The sequence below is a fragment of the Solenopsis invicta genome, chromosome 2, assembly GCF_016802725.1.
Source record: "Solenopsis invicta isolate M01_SB chromosome 2, UNIL_Sinv_3.0, whole genome shotgun sequence".
Classification (NCBI taxonomy): domain Eukaryota; kingdom Metazoa; phylum Arthropoda; class Insecta; order Hymenoptera; family Formicidae; genus Solenopsis; species Solenopsis invicta.
This window is the reverse complement of record NC_052665.1, coordinates 5076324-5091363: the sequence shown is the minus strand read 5'-3', so window position 1 is coordinate 5091363 and position 15040 is coordinate 5076324. Positions and strand designations below refer to the sequence as shown.

The 15040-nt window shown below is 37.0% G+C and overlaps 2 protein-coding genes and 1 long non-coding RNA gene across 8 annotated transcripts; 1 reads left to right on the top strand and 2 right to left on the bottom strand.

Moving 5' to 3' along the window:
- Nucleotides 1-366: 366 nt before the first annotated feature.
- LOC105199044 (AP-2 complex subunit alpha) lies at nucleotides 367-7445 on the bottom strand. Of its 4 annotated transcripts, none has more exons than XM_011165952.3 (14): nucleotides 7297-7445; nucleotides 6361-6449; nucleotides 5383-5594; nucleotides 5113-5306; nucleotides 4803-5034; nucleotides 4615-4723; nucleotides 3882-4525; nucleotides 3683-3814; nucleotides 3419-3616; nucleotides 3020-3354; nucleotides 2681-2949; nucleotides 2451-2595; nucleotides 2167-2374; nucleotides 367-2079 (listed from the first exon to the last, which is right to left on the bottom strand). In XM_011165952.3, exons 2-14 carry the CDS (start codon nucleotides 6422-6424, stop codon nucleotides 2002-2004), a joined length of 2820 nt encoding a protein of 939 aa, XP_011164254.1. In that variant the 5' UTR covers nucleotides 6425-6449; nucleotides 7297-7445; the 3' UTR covers nucleotides 367-2001. The 4 variants fall into 4 exon arrangements, with proteins under 4 accessions (XP_011164254.1, XP_025988910.1, XP_039301989.1 ...); XM_026133125.2 differs by having other exon boundaries at nucleotides 2002-2079; nucleotides 7386-7440; XM_039446055.1 differs by lacking the exon at nucleotides 7297-7445 and adding an exon at nucleotides 7127-7249 and having other exon boundaries at nucleotides 2002-2079.
- A 115-nt stretch (nucleotides 7446-7560) lies between these two features.
- On the top strand, nucleotides 7561-14326 carry LOC113003496. Of its 2 annotated transcripts, XR_003268518.2 has the most exons (4): nucleotides 7561-7780; nucleotides 9748-9878; nucleotides 12506-12665; nucleotides 12762-14325. It is a non-coding gene; the product is annotated as an uncharacterized LOC113003496 (long non-coding RNA). The 2 variants fall into 2 exon arrangements; XR_005574169.1 differs by having other exon boundaries at nucleotides 12506-14326.
- Nucleotides 8096-10837, bottom strand: LOC105199043 (thyroid transcription factor 1-associated protein 26 homolog). 2 transcript variants are annotated; one of them, XM_026133130.2, is made up of 4 exons: nucleotides 10686-10837; nucleotides 8982-9218; nucleotides 8781-8904; nucleotides 8096-8695 (listed from the first exon to the last, which is right to left on the bottom strand). In XM_026133130.2, exons 2-4 carry the CDS (start codon nucleotides 9109-9111, stop codon nucleotides 8443-8445), a joined length of 507 nt encoding a protein of 168 aa, XP_025988915.2. In that variant the 5' UTR covers nucleotides 9112-9218; nucleotides 10686-10837; the 3' UTR covers nucleotides 8096-8442. The 2 variants fall into 2 exon arrangements, with proteins under 2 accessions (XP_025988915.2, XP_011164253.2); XM_011165951.3 differs by having other exon boundaries at nucleotides 8098-8692; nucleotides 10686-10820.
- Nucleotides 14327-15040: the final 714 nt, after the last annotated feature.

The following is a 15040-nucleotide window of genomic DNA, read 5'->3' as shown; positions in this document are numbered from 1 at the left end:
ATACTTTTTTATTGTAATTTTACTTTGAATTTTTAAATCAAAATATTGAAATTTTTTAATTTGTATCTCATTTGTCGAATTAAATAAAGATTGCGATTTAAAATGTCATCTATGCATATAGAAAATAAGTTATATAAATTTTACATTTATTAAACTTATATTAAATATAATAGTATAACTCGGCAAATTGTTACGTTCTCTTTTTCTATTTTTAACTAGGATTATACGTCTATTAAATTGTCAATTAAATTTTATAGTAATTTATGTATGTAGATGAGAAAAAAGATTATTCTCTGTTATAACATAGTCTCTGAAACATTAATTATTATATGAGAACGAGAGGAGTGAAAATATAAAACGCTCATGTTTCGTTTCACATTGCTTATGATTTAACAATTGTAATCATATGTCTAACAATAAAATATCCTATTGTAAAATAACATTAGAAAAAGGGGACAGGTAATAATAATAAAATCTCATTATGCAATAAATCAAGTCGTAAAAAACTGATAGCGCCGTGTTCTCTCGACCTGCATCTACTATAATTAAAATACAGCTAATATACTATAATCTAAGGGAAAAGGAATACAAGGGGAACATTAGACATGGATTTACACTATATGAATATGAAAAATATACATCTTACTTCCCTGAAATAAAGCATAATTGAAGAAACAAATTTGAGCTTGTATGGCTATGAATAGCGCAATCGATCCTGAAAATATTTATAGCCATTTGTGATCAATTTCATATGTACAATTGTATGTAAAGCTTTATAAAATCGGTTACCGATAATATGTACACCGATTGTTATAAAGCGATATTTAGAGCTGCTCTTCCTGCTGTTATTATAAAACATATTCCGCAAAACTTCAATTAGTAAATATTATCTGTACAGAGTTGTACATTCTACCGAAATATACATCTTACCGAAATATACGCAAGACTCTGAAGATAATAAAACGTATTTCTAGTTACAAATAGTTAACCTGCAAACATTTAAATTTCAATTAATGATGTACTAATACGATAATACTTCCCATATCATTTTGCAAACGTAGAAATAACCAGCCATGGATTTATACGTCAATATTAATGATACAGAAAATCTAGGACATTTTTCAAAATCAAAATCAGGACAGAGACAATTAAATATAAACTATTAATTATACACAATAATTAATTCGCAGCTCCGTTAAATATAAGGATATATCTATAGATGAACAGCTCATATTATACAACTACTGTCATTGTGCCCAAATCTACTCTCGTTCACGCGGCAATCTCATGGCAAAATATCTATGCAAGCAATTCATGAATATGAACAAAACTTGCGACGCGTAGGTACAAAACGAGGTTAAATAAAATAATGTGCAAAGAGAGATGTTCCACATCTGTGATCAATTGATGTTTAACAACTATATAAATTGTGTAACGATACGGAGGAAAACTTGTATTATAAAACTCAGTAAAAAAAAAATCTTATTTACTTTGTTTCTATGATGCGGCTCGAGTGTTTCTACAATACGTACATATCCGCAGCTAAAATCTCTAGCTCTTCATTCCTTTTCTCCATTTCACATTTTCGCTTCATACGCTTAAATTGTAGATTGTAATGTAGATTGTAAAGATATAGACGCATTCAAAACAGATCCACACCTTAGTATCCTCAATTATGAGATAATACTGTCTATCATAGCCAGTTCATATACACATTCCTCGCGTTCTTTCTGTACCTGATTTCGATAGTCCTGATTCAAACTCTACGCCTCTTGAATGAAATGATATACAGTGACACGAAACTTTCTACCTACACGAAGATATAGATTTTATATAAGAGCGTTATGAGTGTAAGCTTGGGTACAACGCAAATATTTCTTAACAAATAACCATCAGTATCTTTTTGAACGACGCGAGATGACATCATCGTTCGATAATGATATGTCCTCTCACGACGTAATGTTGCTAATTTCTTGATAATATTTACGCCTGCTAGGCCGTTTAAAATTGGTCCACCAGCAGGTCACAGATCTCTACCGACATCGATTCTTTACTCGAACGTACTGTTAAACGGAACATCTGTAAACAAGAAATGTTCAGTTAAATAAAAACACAAATCACACACTTATTATGGCATTAAATCCTTCAAGAGCTTGAAGAATTTACCTGGGCTTGTTTGTTAGGTTCAAGACGCAACAGGCAACCCACTTGCTGCGCTCTCATATGAACGATACCGGCACAGACAAAGTTATCCGGATTCGGATCGATTCCGTCAAGCAGTTGCATCCCAAATCCTTGTAATTTCGTGCGTACTTGTGTCAGATCCATCGGTTGCACCGCTTTGAAAATCTTCTGCGAGCGTTGTTGATTCGTACTGAAAATAAATTAAATGATAAACTGATCGAATCAATCTTTCTTTGTTGTGAGTGTATTGCTCTTATGTAACATACCCGCCGAGATTTTTCCATCTTGCAAAGAAAGATTCTCCATTCATCTCTGTCGGTTCGAAGAACTTGTTAATCGTTAATGGTAACTTCATCGTGATTTTCTGTGGCACATTATTGTAAATGAAGGAGATAATCATGCTCGGCGAATCTGTAAATAAATACCAGACGTGTATAACGTGAGTAATGAAAGATATCAATTATTAAAAATTTGTAGAAATGTCAAAGTAACATACCGTTATAGTCGTCAATACATTCTGCATTGATCATTTGCTGAATTTGAGCGCCAGCTTCCAATATAGGATCAACAGGTTTTACTTGTACGGCTAATTTTGCTTGATTCTCGTCCGACCAAGATAGTTGCGGTTGAAAACTGTGCAATGCGTATTGTGTCTTATTACCATAAAAAAGACCTACGCGTCCAAGATTTTGTCTAAATTCCGACTTTACACCGATCTGTATCAAGTCATTCTCAAACAAAACGCCGTTATTCTTACAGACAAACCTAAAAAATACAGTCCAAATATAAATATTTTAATTATATAAAAAAAAATCTCTAATAAAAGATGTCTTACTTTTTAGGGTTGTATGTATTTTGGGTGCCGTTGGTAGCACCAAGTTTATTTGGCATGTTATAAATATCTCCCAAAACATCGAGCAACACGCCAGTATTACTAGACGGTTGAGACGAAGGCGGCGTGGACAATCCTAACAGATCAGCAGAGGAATTGTTAACTGCCACGGTGACAGCAGTAGCAGGAGGTTCAGCGTGATGATTAGCGTTTGGCGCCGGGCTTTTGCTCTCTCTGATTTCATTTTCCGGTACTCGACCCGGTTTCTTCTTCTTCAAAACTGCAAGAATAGAGGATTCCCTTTCGGGGAACGCCGGCATTTCTTCCAATACGGTCGCCTACAAAAACAGATATGCCATTGATGCCATTGAGCCTAATACTTTTCAATTACATAAAACATACCAAGACATCAGTTGAGGCAATAATGCTCAATTGTAAATATTCCGATGCTCTTTGTTGCAGCTCAGCGTCCGCGCTACGTAGATTACTATGCTGCCTGAAAACATCTTGTATCTGGCTTCGTATTTCAGGGAAGAGATTGACAAACTTTATGTACGTCGAAAGCAGCAATGCTCGAGTCATAGGAGAGCATAAATGATACTGCAAAATATGAATTTATATACATATGTTCAAAAACACACTTTTTGCAAGTAAAAAATTACTTACTTTGGAATGTAGCAATTGAAACTGAACAGCTGGAGAAGACCGTTGATCACCAGCTATGAGATTACCGAACTCCCCAAGTATGTAACCACCGACTTTAACCATGTTTTCGTGGCAAGCGGGTGCTTGCAGTGCCTGCAAAGTATAACGTATATATGTAGAACGTTAAACAATTTTAGCAAACTAATTATATTTTATTTACCTCGAAGACGGTTTTTGCAGCATAACCCTGAACATCATCTCGATTAATAACAATTTGAATAACTCGATACCAAACTTCCTCGGAGACGTAATCGCCCGCTATCCTGATCAAGTTTAGGATAACATCGACATACCAAGTGTAATCAGTCGCGTACTTTTCTGCTAAAATCGCTACTTTAAGAACCATTTCTTCTCTAATCGAGTAATCAGCTGTTTCCAAATAATTTAGCATTTCTTGGACAATCTCTTCAGCATTACTTTTATCACACATAGCGTATAACAGATCTACCGCTTGCTGTCTCACAGAAACGTCCTTCTCCATCTTCATCGATAATATAACTACTTCTTGGTGTTTCTTTACAGCTTCGTGCGAGAATTCTGAAGTAGCCAGATGACACATAGATTCGAGTGCCAGGTATCGCAAATTGGTCTCGCGGTTCGATAAAAACTGACCGAGCTGGTTGCACGCCCGTACAAGAAGATTAGGTTCGCTGTCGTTGTGAATAATTAAACTAATGGCTTCAAAGAGTACAGCATTCTTCGCGTTTGAATGCTGGACCTTCTTCGACTTTGGTGGCTCTTGAGCTTTGTTTAATATTGTTTCTAGACACTCGTTTAATCTGCCTCTCACACCTGGATCTTCGGCTGCAGAAAAATGTATACATATATATAATATAAATTGCAAATAAATTCTTGACATATTGTATGCACAACTCCACATATGAATTAAGTACCTGGCGGTGTATAGTTCTGTAGCAGACGTAGCAACTTGACAGATAACCACGGGGCTGGTACAAAGTAATACGTATAATCTTGCAGATCTGTATAACTCGATGTAACAATCTACAATCGCGGAAAAAATATCAGATAACATTCTCTTACTGTTATCACATAATTAATTGTTTATACTTCAATAACATACCCTACTTAATCTCGAAACTGCAAGACTAACGCAGCCCTTGTATTCGTCGGGATTTCTTTTTACAAGAGCGTCTATGAGTGACGCCGCGGCTGTTACGACGCCCAGATGTTGATCGTTCAATAAATGAACTATACGCGACGTCCATTCACCGCCGGGTACAACGTCGGGAGCCGTCCGTAACAGTCGTAGCAGACACAACGCGGCACTTTGTTTCACAACGTCCATAGTATCTCTATAGAACAAGTATTATTTCAGGACAAAATATAATACAAACCGTCGAAGTGGCTATACATAGCAGCAAATACGGTACCCTGAGACGAGTAATTTTGGAATTTCATTGCCGAAGGCTTCTGCCATCTCCTTGCTGCCGATATTGGCGATGCATTGTAGCGCCAAATTAACATGAATCGGATTGCGCGAGGCGAGATCATTTTTTATACTTTGTATGATTAGCTTGATCAGATCGCTATTAGTGTTCACTAGGACCGATATGAAAAGATATCCCTAAAATTGCATAAAATAGCATTATTATTTGCTACATTATCATGCATATATTGATGATTTGAATGATTGTACTTACAATTTGTTTCTCCGAATACTTGTTTGATGAAAGTAAATTAACAGCTTCCATATGTCCAAAGTCGATATCATGGCCAAGAAGGAAAATGAACAGCAGCTTGCAAACATATTTCTTTTTCTGATATCCATCAAGTGTTTTGTCTCCTTTAAATTTGCTGCGTATGTTTGCCAGTTCCTTGTTAATTCTCTTAATTTCTGCCTCCTTACTTTTGCCTGGTAAAATTGATATAACATTTTAAAAAGCAAAAAAAACATGTTAGAATGTGTACTCCTTATAGAACAATTATAAAACTATAATCATTAATAAAAATGATTTGATTGTTCTGTAAAAAAAAAATCTCTATTAAAATAATATAAATTTCATGGTTGTAGTATATTAATTTATATTTTCGCTATAAATACCATGATTAATTTTTATTGTAAATATCAATCAGAAATAACATGTCAGCAAAAATATTTGATATGGAAAATAACAGTAATTGCCAATTGACTTATCAAAGGCAATCCCTTTCTGAGAGATGCAATGATATAAATAAATTATATATATATATATATATATATATATATGTACATGTGTTAAACTATATAATTGTGATCTCTATATATAGCTTAAGTGGACCTGTGTCTGTTTTTAATAAATTTTTAGCAAATGATGCTAATGTACCGCAAATTGATATTGAGAGCTATATCAAGAAGATAGGCCTGTATCAGAACACCGCCCCCTTTCTCCTGCTCCTCCCAGTGTCAAACACATCGCACAACCGTTTCAGTTTCAATGGCACATTATCGTTCAATGAATGAAATGTCGTTAAATAACACTAAAATACAGGAGCAGCGCATTCGCAGGAAGAACAGCTTGCGGAGCGACTCGCAGAGGCAGGAATCGCATTATATAATTCAATGAATATGGCAATGAAAGCAATGGAATTTGGTGTTACTGAAGAAAAATTGTAGAAATGCCGGCCACGACGTTACTCACAATTCCTGATGTCCGATATAAATACCGCCAATCCACGCATACCATCTCCTCTGACGGCCGGCATCTTGCCTCGTCTCGCTCAAGACTACCTGTGAACGAAAGACAGAGATACTCGTGAGGACACTCGGACGTTCATTCCCCTCCAATCTGAGACGCTTAGAGAGATCGCGCTCCGACGCAGATGTACTGTAATTGGTATTTGTTTCGCTCACTAAAAACGACGTGACGCAACGGCGGGGACGCACGACGACTGCGGTCGCTCCTGTCGTCACCCCGCGCGCGTGCCGTCCTTTTACAATTGCAAAACTAATTCTCTCCTTCTACTACTTCTTCTTCTTCTCTCTCTCCGGACGCGCTATCGGGGAAAACGTGTCGTACGTGGCGCCGAGCGGAGGCCCCAGAGTATAAAGTTCAACCGCTTCGCGATTAGCTCGTCCGAACGATTCGAGCCGGTGGTGGTAGCGACAGCGACAGCGACAACGAACGCGGTCCCGTTCACCGAATTCCAACGGACGCGATTTTGACAGCGGCGCGCACCCGATGACAAGACCCCGTCGTCCGTCCCGGCTGGCCACCGCAAAGGCGAGGGGTGGGGGAGAGGGGACACGTACGCGCGACCGTCGTCGGGATAGACGACGGGGGGGAGGAACGGATCCGGCCGACGGACGGGGAGGCCGACGATCGCGTGAAAGTATCGATCGAGGAACGGCAGCGAGGTACGGGTTCTCGGAGAAAGGAGAGACGGTCGGTGCACGCTCGGTCGTACCTTCGAGAGCTGTCTCTCGTGCCGCGCGCGGCCGCGGAGGGTCGTCCGCCGGGATTCCAAGGGCGCCGCGAGTCCGCGCGGACCGGACCGCCGACGCCGGACGGACGGACGGCGCGATCGGGCGCGATTCGCCGGGTGGCTCGCTCCTCGGGTGGGCTACACGTACGTACCGATCTGGGCGCTGGGACTGCACGTTCGCGTACGGCTCGCCTCGCTCGCGGGGCGCACGGTAGGCGTGGAACTAGTCGCGAGCCCGTACCAGAGACTTCGTGGCTGCCGCCATTTGCAACCGTCATCGACTGTGGCCTGTGCCGTCCCCGACCATCCCCGACGAGCCGCAGCGACGGCCGCCCGTCGAAATGCCAGCGCGCACGCGCGATTCACGCTGGCGCGTGGAATTTCGTATTTCGAACGTCGCTCGCGCCGCGCCGCGATTGATCGCCGCGAAAGGGCACGCGGGGCACAGCAGGGCACACCGCCACCGCTGCCCGCCGCCGGCAGCCCATGACTCTTCTTCGCCGCTCGTCCGCGTCGCGATTCAACGCGAAAGGTTGTCGCCTCGTTAGAGATTGATTTACTTTGGAAAAATAACAAAGTCTTTTCTTATCGTTAGCTACGTCGCTATCGCGAACGAAGGGCTCGCAAGGGCTCGTGGTAAGTGCGAAGAACGAAACTCTCTAATGCCTATTTCCATCAACGCAGATTGACTTTCGTCTCAGTTGAATTTATTCTTTCTTTAGTTTTAAGAATTGGAAAAACCTAAAGAGAAAGTTAAACCGAAATCAAAGTTAATTTACATTGATGGAAATGAGCATAAGGGCTGGTTTCACAACCTAACCTAACCTGACCGATCGGTTAAATATCAACCGTTATTTTTTATCAATTCTACTTAACAAGTGCGATTGGTCAATTTACTTTGTAAAATTATAATAATACTGAGGCTAAATGAATTAAATTTTTTTTTGTATAAATTTCATTTACTTTATATATTTTCTCTATTTTTCTATAATTTATTTATATAATTACTTCATTTTATTACAATTTAATGAACGATTATACATGCAATTGTCACTTCAAATGATACAATTACATGAAATATATAATGTAACAAATTTGAAGACAATCTCGTGTGGCAAAAATTCAATAAAGTAAAATGTGCTATTATTAAAACATTTATGTACACATGGCGCCATGTAATGTACAATATACATCATGTACAGAAGCGAAAACATTCCACTGCTCCTCCAAATGCTCCATTAAGCTATAATGTGAGATAATTAAATCAGTCTAACCAGAGATGAAGCAGCAATCACTGATTACGTCGTGCTACGCTGTATCTTTTCTAGCAACAATTCAATTCTGCCTTTCATGACAGGCTGTCCTTTCTTCGTCTTCTTCGACAACAACTTGAAATTGCGCATTTTCTTCTCTTTGTATTTCTTCAAGGCCTCTTCTCGTTCCGCCTTTTTGCGAATGGCTTCCTCTTTCCTTTTCATCTTCTCCTCATGTTTCCGCTTATACTCTCGCTTAGCCTTGAAAAAGGCGTAGCCCTTCTTGTTCAACTTGCTGCTTACATACACAAACGTATATTCAATCGATTATTAGACTTGCAGTCAGATTCTGAAACAATTCCATATCTATGCGTTCTACATACCTCGCCTCATCCGCATTTTCGGACGTGTTTAACGACGTTCCCAATGAATTCTGTTGTTCCTTCGTAAGGTCTTTATAAAATTCGCGTAACACAGCCTTCTTCCTCCTCTCCTCCCATTGATTTACTAATGTAGAGTAACGAGAGTTGAATCATTTGTAAACTTAACCTATTCTATTCGTTGAACACACAACATATACATACCTTTATACTTGTTGCTGTATTTCTGTAATCTGTATTTCTTTTTATCAAACTTCTTCTCCCGTGGTTTATCCTCGTTATCGCCCTTATCCGTCCGACCTTTATCTTTGACATTTCTCGCGTTGTTCCTCATGGTTGATGTAGCACGCGTAGACACGTGTCGCACGCAGTCGCACGCATCGCATGGAGTCAATTGAAAAATTTGCTGTACGCTAGCGCCGCTCACGGCAAGTGTCGCAACTAAAATAAAAAGCAAGCGAGATGCATGGTAAAAGTTGTAATATTTAAGACAAAGAATGAAAAGAATATGAAACGTCGAGTTTTTTTTTATCTAACAGCCGAAATCACTATAATAGATCATTAAAAGATCTCTTATCATTTTGACAAGGCGAAGAGATGTCGAAAGGATATTACCTGTTTAAGTTATCTTTTTGGTCAAAAAGTCGAAAATTTATTAAGATGTTTTTTTTTTGTCCAGAAGTTAACCTCAAAAAGACATCTTACAAAACAATTTGTTTTACTTTAATGTTGAAGCTTGAAAATGTGCACAATGATTTCAAGATTCTGAAAATCATTGTGCAAAATTATAAGCTTGGGTGTTGAAGTGAAACGAATTTTTTTTGTGTTAACGTAATAGGTGTATTCTACATGCGTGTATATTGGAAAAAATTGCACGCCATTTTTGTCCAAGATATTTTCCATTTATTAATGTACATTTCAATTCCCATCAGATGTTGCGTAAGAAGAAACGTTAAATTACATGTTGCAGAAATGAATGACAGCGACTTCGTGGGAATTTGTGAAGATCGCTTATACGAGCTAGGATAACTTATACAATTCTTTATTTGCGATCACCTGTCATCGCGTTACGTATGAGTTTATTCACGGCGGTGACATTGGGTAAGCAGCTATAATTAATTTATAGACTCAATGATCGATTGGCATTAGATCGGAAGCTCGGAGCTGCGATGTGATCGCTATACGCGTTCATCCAACAATCCATCTCATTAGCGTCATCTTAAACAATTTTCTGCGATGACACTCGCAAATGCAATGGCTTGCATAAAAAAAAAAATGAATGAAACTCGTATCATATTGAGATTGACCTGGCCTGACATTCTAATAAATATTTCCAATTAAAATTGAGAGAAAACCGACAAATCGATTATAGCAAGATTTTAATAATTGTAAGATCTTTGAAAAAAAAGAATTGAGAAAAGCGATTACTCAATTTTTTATTTTCTTTGTTTAAATAATAGTTATCTTTGCAAAGAATATTTTCTTAACAATAATCTTAAAAGTACATTTATCATTGAAGTAATATTTATTTAAAACAAATTTGTGTATCCACACAGAAAAAATATATATTTGAATTAAGCAAATATTGCTTATTTCAAATATTTCGTAAGTTCTTATGTATTCCATAAATTTATCATAAGTTCATCACAAGCATCAAATTCAAAATATATTACTTTAATCAGAATTATTAAATTAAAACGAAAATTCGATTTGCTTATTTTGACGTTTCTTTGATACAATTTTATAATATTTTTCGAGAGTATAAATTCTTATTTTCAGTATATAATGAATTAGACAATTATCAAGAAAATATTCTTCGTTAAAGATCGCCGTTACTTACGAGAAGAAATAAAGTAAATTGAGTAAACGCTTTTCTTAGTAATAAAATTGATATTTTTTGGTGTGTACCACGATCGTTCGTTGACCCTTTGTCGAACTGTCACACATCACGATCTTATTTCAATAGATTCCCTGCGTTTCGTTGTCTTAACAAATCGCTAGCGATTTATCCGCGTCATTTCTTCGTTCGCCGAACCGCGAGAGATTGAACAATTATTCATAGCCCGGTACGTAGACGAGGAAAACAAGTAAACTGACGTCGCCGAAAAGATAGTAGCTCTTCGGTATGCGCTACCGAAGCTATTATTAGCCGACAAAATCCGAGACGGGCATAGAATCCGAAGCCAACATTCGTTCGAAGGCATTCGCTGACCGTTCGATTCCTTTGACCGTCAATTGTCACCCCTTCGCGATTCAATGTCGAGGATGCGATCGACGAGTGGATCGGTCATCCGATATTTTCGCTTCTCAAGGGGGAAACGTGAATCGAAATATGTTTCTTAGATTGTGATAGTGCTGATTATTAAGAATTACATATATAATATTTTATCTAATATTAACCAAGATATTGGGAAACTTTGTTCTGTAAATTAAGATTGGATCTTATCACATCTTTTAAAATTTTAATTACACGAATGGAATCTACGGAACGACTTGCGAATCAGCTTGTCAATACAACTCTTTATTTTATGCAAGGGATCAGTGCTGGAGTCCGGGTACACGTTAATGACTTACAATTGGAAGATAAGAGTTATGAACTTTAGCACATGAATTATAAATCTAGTCGAATTTCCTATAAATTACGATAGACGATATCTAAGATCGAGCTATGCGTATAAAATATAAACCTGCGGATACCTCGACCGCTAACCGGTTTGGCACTTAAGAGACACTCACTGCGTGGGTTCGCGAACCTGCAGAGTGCCAGGGAGGAAATGGTTTGTTTATTAAAATGAAGAAATCGAATCAAAATTCAATGGCTTAAAACAACGTTCTAAAAACACCATAAATTGCCAAATATTTTAAAGGCGTCGCGTTCCTTTGCATCTTGCGCAATTATGGAAAGAATCGATGGTGAAGCGTTATTACACACGGCAACCTTATCTTCGATCCATATTAGGAACCGCTGTGACGCCTTTTATCGATCGGCGAAACCCCCTATAAAGGTGACGTCATACCAGTCAGGTTCCCCCACGTCGTTGGTGGCGGCTGCCTGATCTCGTCGACGTTTCAGAAACGAGAGAGGAAGTCCGTCGCCCCGTAAAGAATCTCGTCTCGACCGATGACATTGACACACATTAGCAGCCAACCTTGACGATCTTGTTAGTCGTGATCAGTGTCCTTTACTCCACCTTTATTGCCGGATCCTCGGACTCTTATTAAGATCTCTTGTATGAGCTCATGGCGAAAGTTTATCTTCTCGAGAGAAATGTGTTTATACACTCAGAGAAAAAATATCTTATTTAAAACAAAACAAAAAATATTTACTCGATTGGTCCTAATAGCTTATTTACTTGCAGTCAAGTTGAAAATTTCTTCAATTGAAATATCTATGTAAATAAAAGGAAGAAATCACTTTTAATTTAAACGAGTAATTTTTTTTGCAATTCTAGAAAATATTTACTGTCAGATTATTTTTATATTCCAGATGAGCGGATTTTTTAATATCAGAAAACAATCAAGTTTAATAATATTATTAGCCTATTTGTGAAATCATTATTTAAATGTAAAAAATGTAAAAATTATATATTTAAAATAATGTGTCTATTTATTTAAAAGTAAAATATTTTTACTTGAATAGAACAAACAGATTCTTGCATCAATACGTATGATTTGAAGAAAATGTATTTTTCTTTGTTTAAAATATTTTTCTCTCAATGTTGTTTTAGCAATGTTGCTTCGAATTTGTGTCAAGCAGATGAAGAAATTTAATCAAAAAATTTCATCATACACTGGATTTTTTCGGAAAGGATCACATGTACACTTTGTAACATGTCATTGTGCAATGTAGTCTTCTTGGCACATACTTAAACGCAGGAGATGAATAAGGTATTTAGAACAGTCAACAATTGTATATACGAACTACTGATAACATATTGAAGACTGAAAGTCCTTAATTAAATTTCTTTTCATTTTTATATACAGCTTTAATTGTTGAAAACAGTAGTGAGAATTGTCGCTGATTACGAGGCAAATAATGAACTTATTAAATTCGATCGAAGCGCAAGCGTATTTACTCGGATATTTATCGTTAAATGAACAAAACATGTTTACGTCAGTGAGTGAGAACTGTGCCAGTTCGGGCTCGATTTCTCATTCTCTGTTATTTACTTTATATTTATATATTATTTACTCAATATTTTGTCTCAAGCTCACTTTTTTAAAATATATCTGTGCAGCCGCGATCCTTTCTCTGATTCAGCTAATTAGTTCGAGACTTTTCGACGGTGCTCTAATTCACGTGAGCGTATTCTCGTGACGTGAGCGAAGAACGGCAAGACTGTATATGTCGAATGTGTTGTGTATGAGAAATAATACGGGGGCGTATAGTGACGTGCCGTTCCATTCAGACGCGGCTCGTGACGACGCGAGGCGCCGAAATAGCGTCGGCGTCACTCACTCACCGCGACTCGGTTTCAATACCGTAAAAGAATTTTCTTGTGAGGACTCGCACATGGTCTTTTAAAACATTCTCAGCACGATGACGCGTCTCGAAGCGATTGCCAATTTTCGACGAATGCAATATGGACAGAATGCGTTTTCAATCTTTTGATAAAGTTAGAAATCCACTGATCACGCGAATTTTATTAATTCGCAATCATCGTGCAATCATCAATGCGCTTAGATAACTCAATTACCTAAAAATAAGATAAATTGTAAATGTATTTAAGATAAAGATTATTTAACTTTAAATTTATCTAGGTAAAATATATATATCGTTTTATCTAGATAATTTTAAAATAGTATTGCTGTCAAGTAAAACAGTTTAGGACGTATAGAAACCATATACTCATTTTTATTTATAAATTTTTATTTTTCAGAAAGAAGAGTTCGAATAATTAAATTTAACAAAAAATATTCCTCTTTTGATTTGGATCAATTCGTAGATAAAAATCAAAGTTGAAACGTATAGAGGGACTGTATCACTGGTAGTGAACCAAGTTGAAACATACGAAGTTCTTTGTATAAATTTTTGTATCACTTATAGTAGTTTCGGAGCATTTTTTTTACTTGCAGAGAAAGTTTTAACTTCTGTCAATTAAAGTTCACATCAATAACCATCCTTCACGGATGGATCACCACGTTAAACGATGCCTTGTCGATGAGTTATTGACTTCGAAGAGACCTTTTAATTTGGTCTAATTAAACGATCAGCACCATAAAAAATTATATCATCCGCCGTTGCAACTCGTTAAGAGCGTCTTACGTCATCTCGAACCCTATTATTTTCCGGTTACATTTTCTAACACGATTGTTCGTTCTGGTCTACGACCAAGTTCAAAAACGGAATTTTTTCAAGTAACGAAAAACGTGTCAAACATAAATTTATATTCAAAGCTTTGTCGAACAATTCTACACGGAGAAAAAGGTTACTTTAGATTCAGTGTTCCTATTTAATTGACTGAAATTTGTTTCATTGAAATAACATATGCTTATACAAAACATTATTTGTTTGAATACAAATTTTGTTATTTTGTTAAAAAAAATCTCTATTTAAATTATTTGTTTCATTGTTTGTGTACTTATTGTAATCAGACAATATATTATTAGGTTGAAAGATATTACTTTAAATAATAGAGTTATTTTTGTCAAATAATAATTAGACAAAAATAACTCTATTATTTAAAGTAATATCTTTCAACCTAATAATATATTGTTTGATTACAATAAGTACACGAACAATGAAACAAATAATTAATTTTTAAAAAATGGCAAAATATGTTGAGAATATATCTTTCGTTTCAAACAAATGATTTATTTAACACGAAGATATATACTTATTGTTTCAAATTTAAATAATCATACTTATTGATTCAAACATTGGTTTGTTTGGACCATTCCAAATAACAAATTTGTTTGGATACAATAAAATTGATCAAGTTTAAAAAAAATCGTTTTCTCCGTGTAGAAACTACTATTATACGATGTGAAAATATTATTTTTGCATGTAGCTGCGATCATTTTATCTCCATCCCGTGTCGGTCAAAATTAAATACGATAATTCTATCGGAAGGCGCGCGTGGAATTTACGAGATTGTTCTTTCGCGGGGGTCGTTTATAAGGAAATGATTGCGCGGGTATATTAGTCATGCTCTGTTGCGCGGGCAAACGATGATTATTCGTTTTGTGCCTGTTCTCGAAAGCTCCGCGCCTCGCCCACGCGCGATCTTTTATATGTGAACAAATTCTAAGAGCGAGGCCCC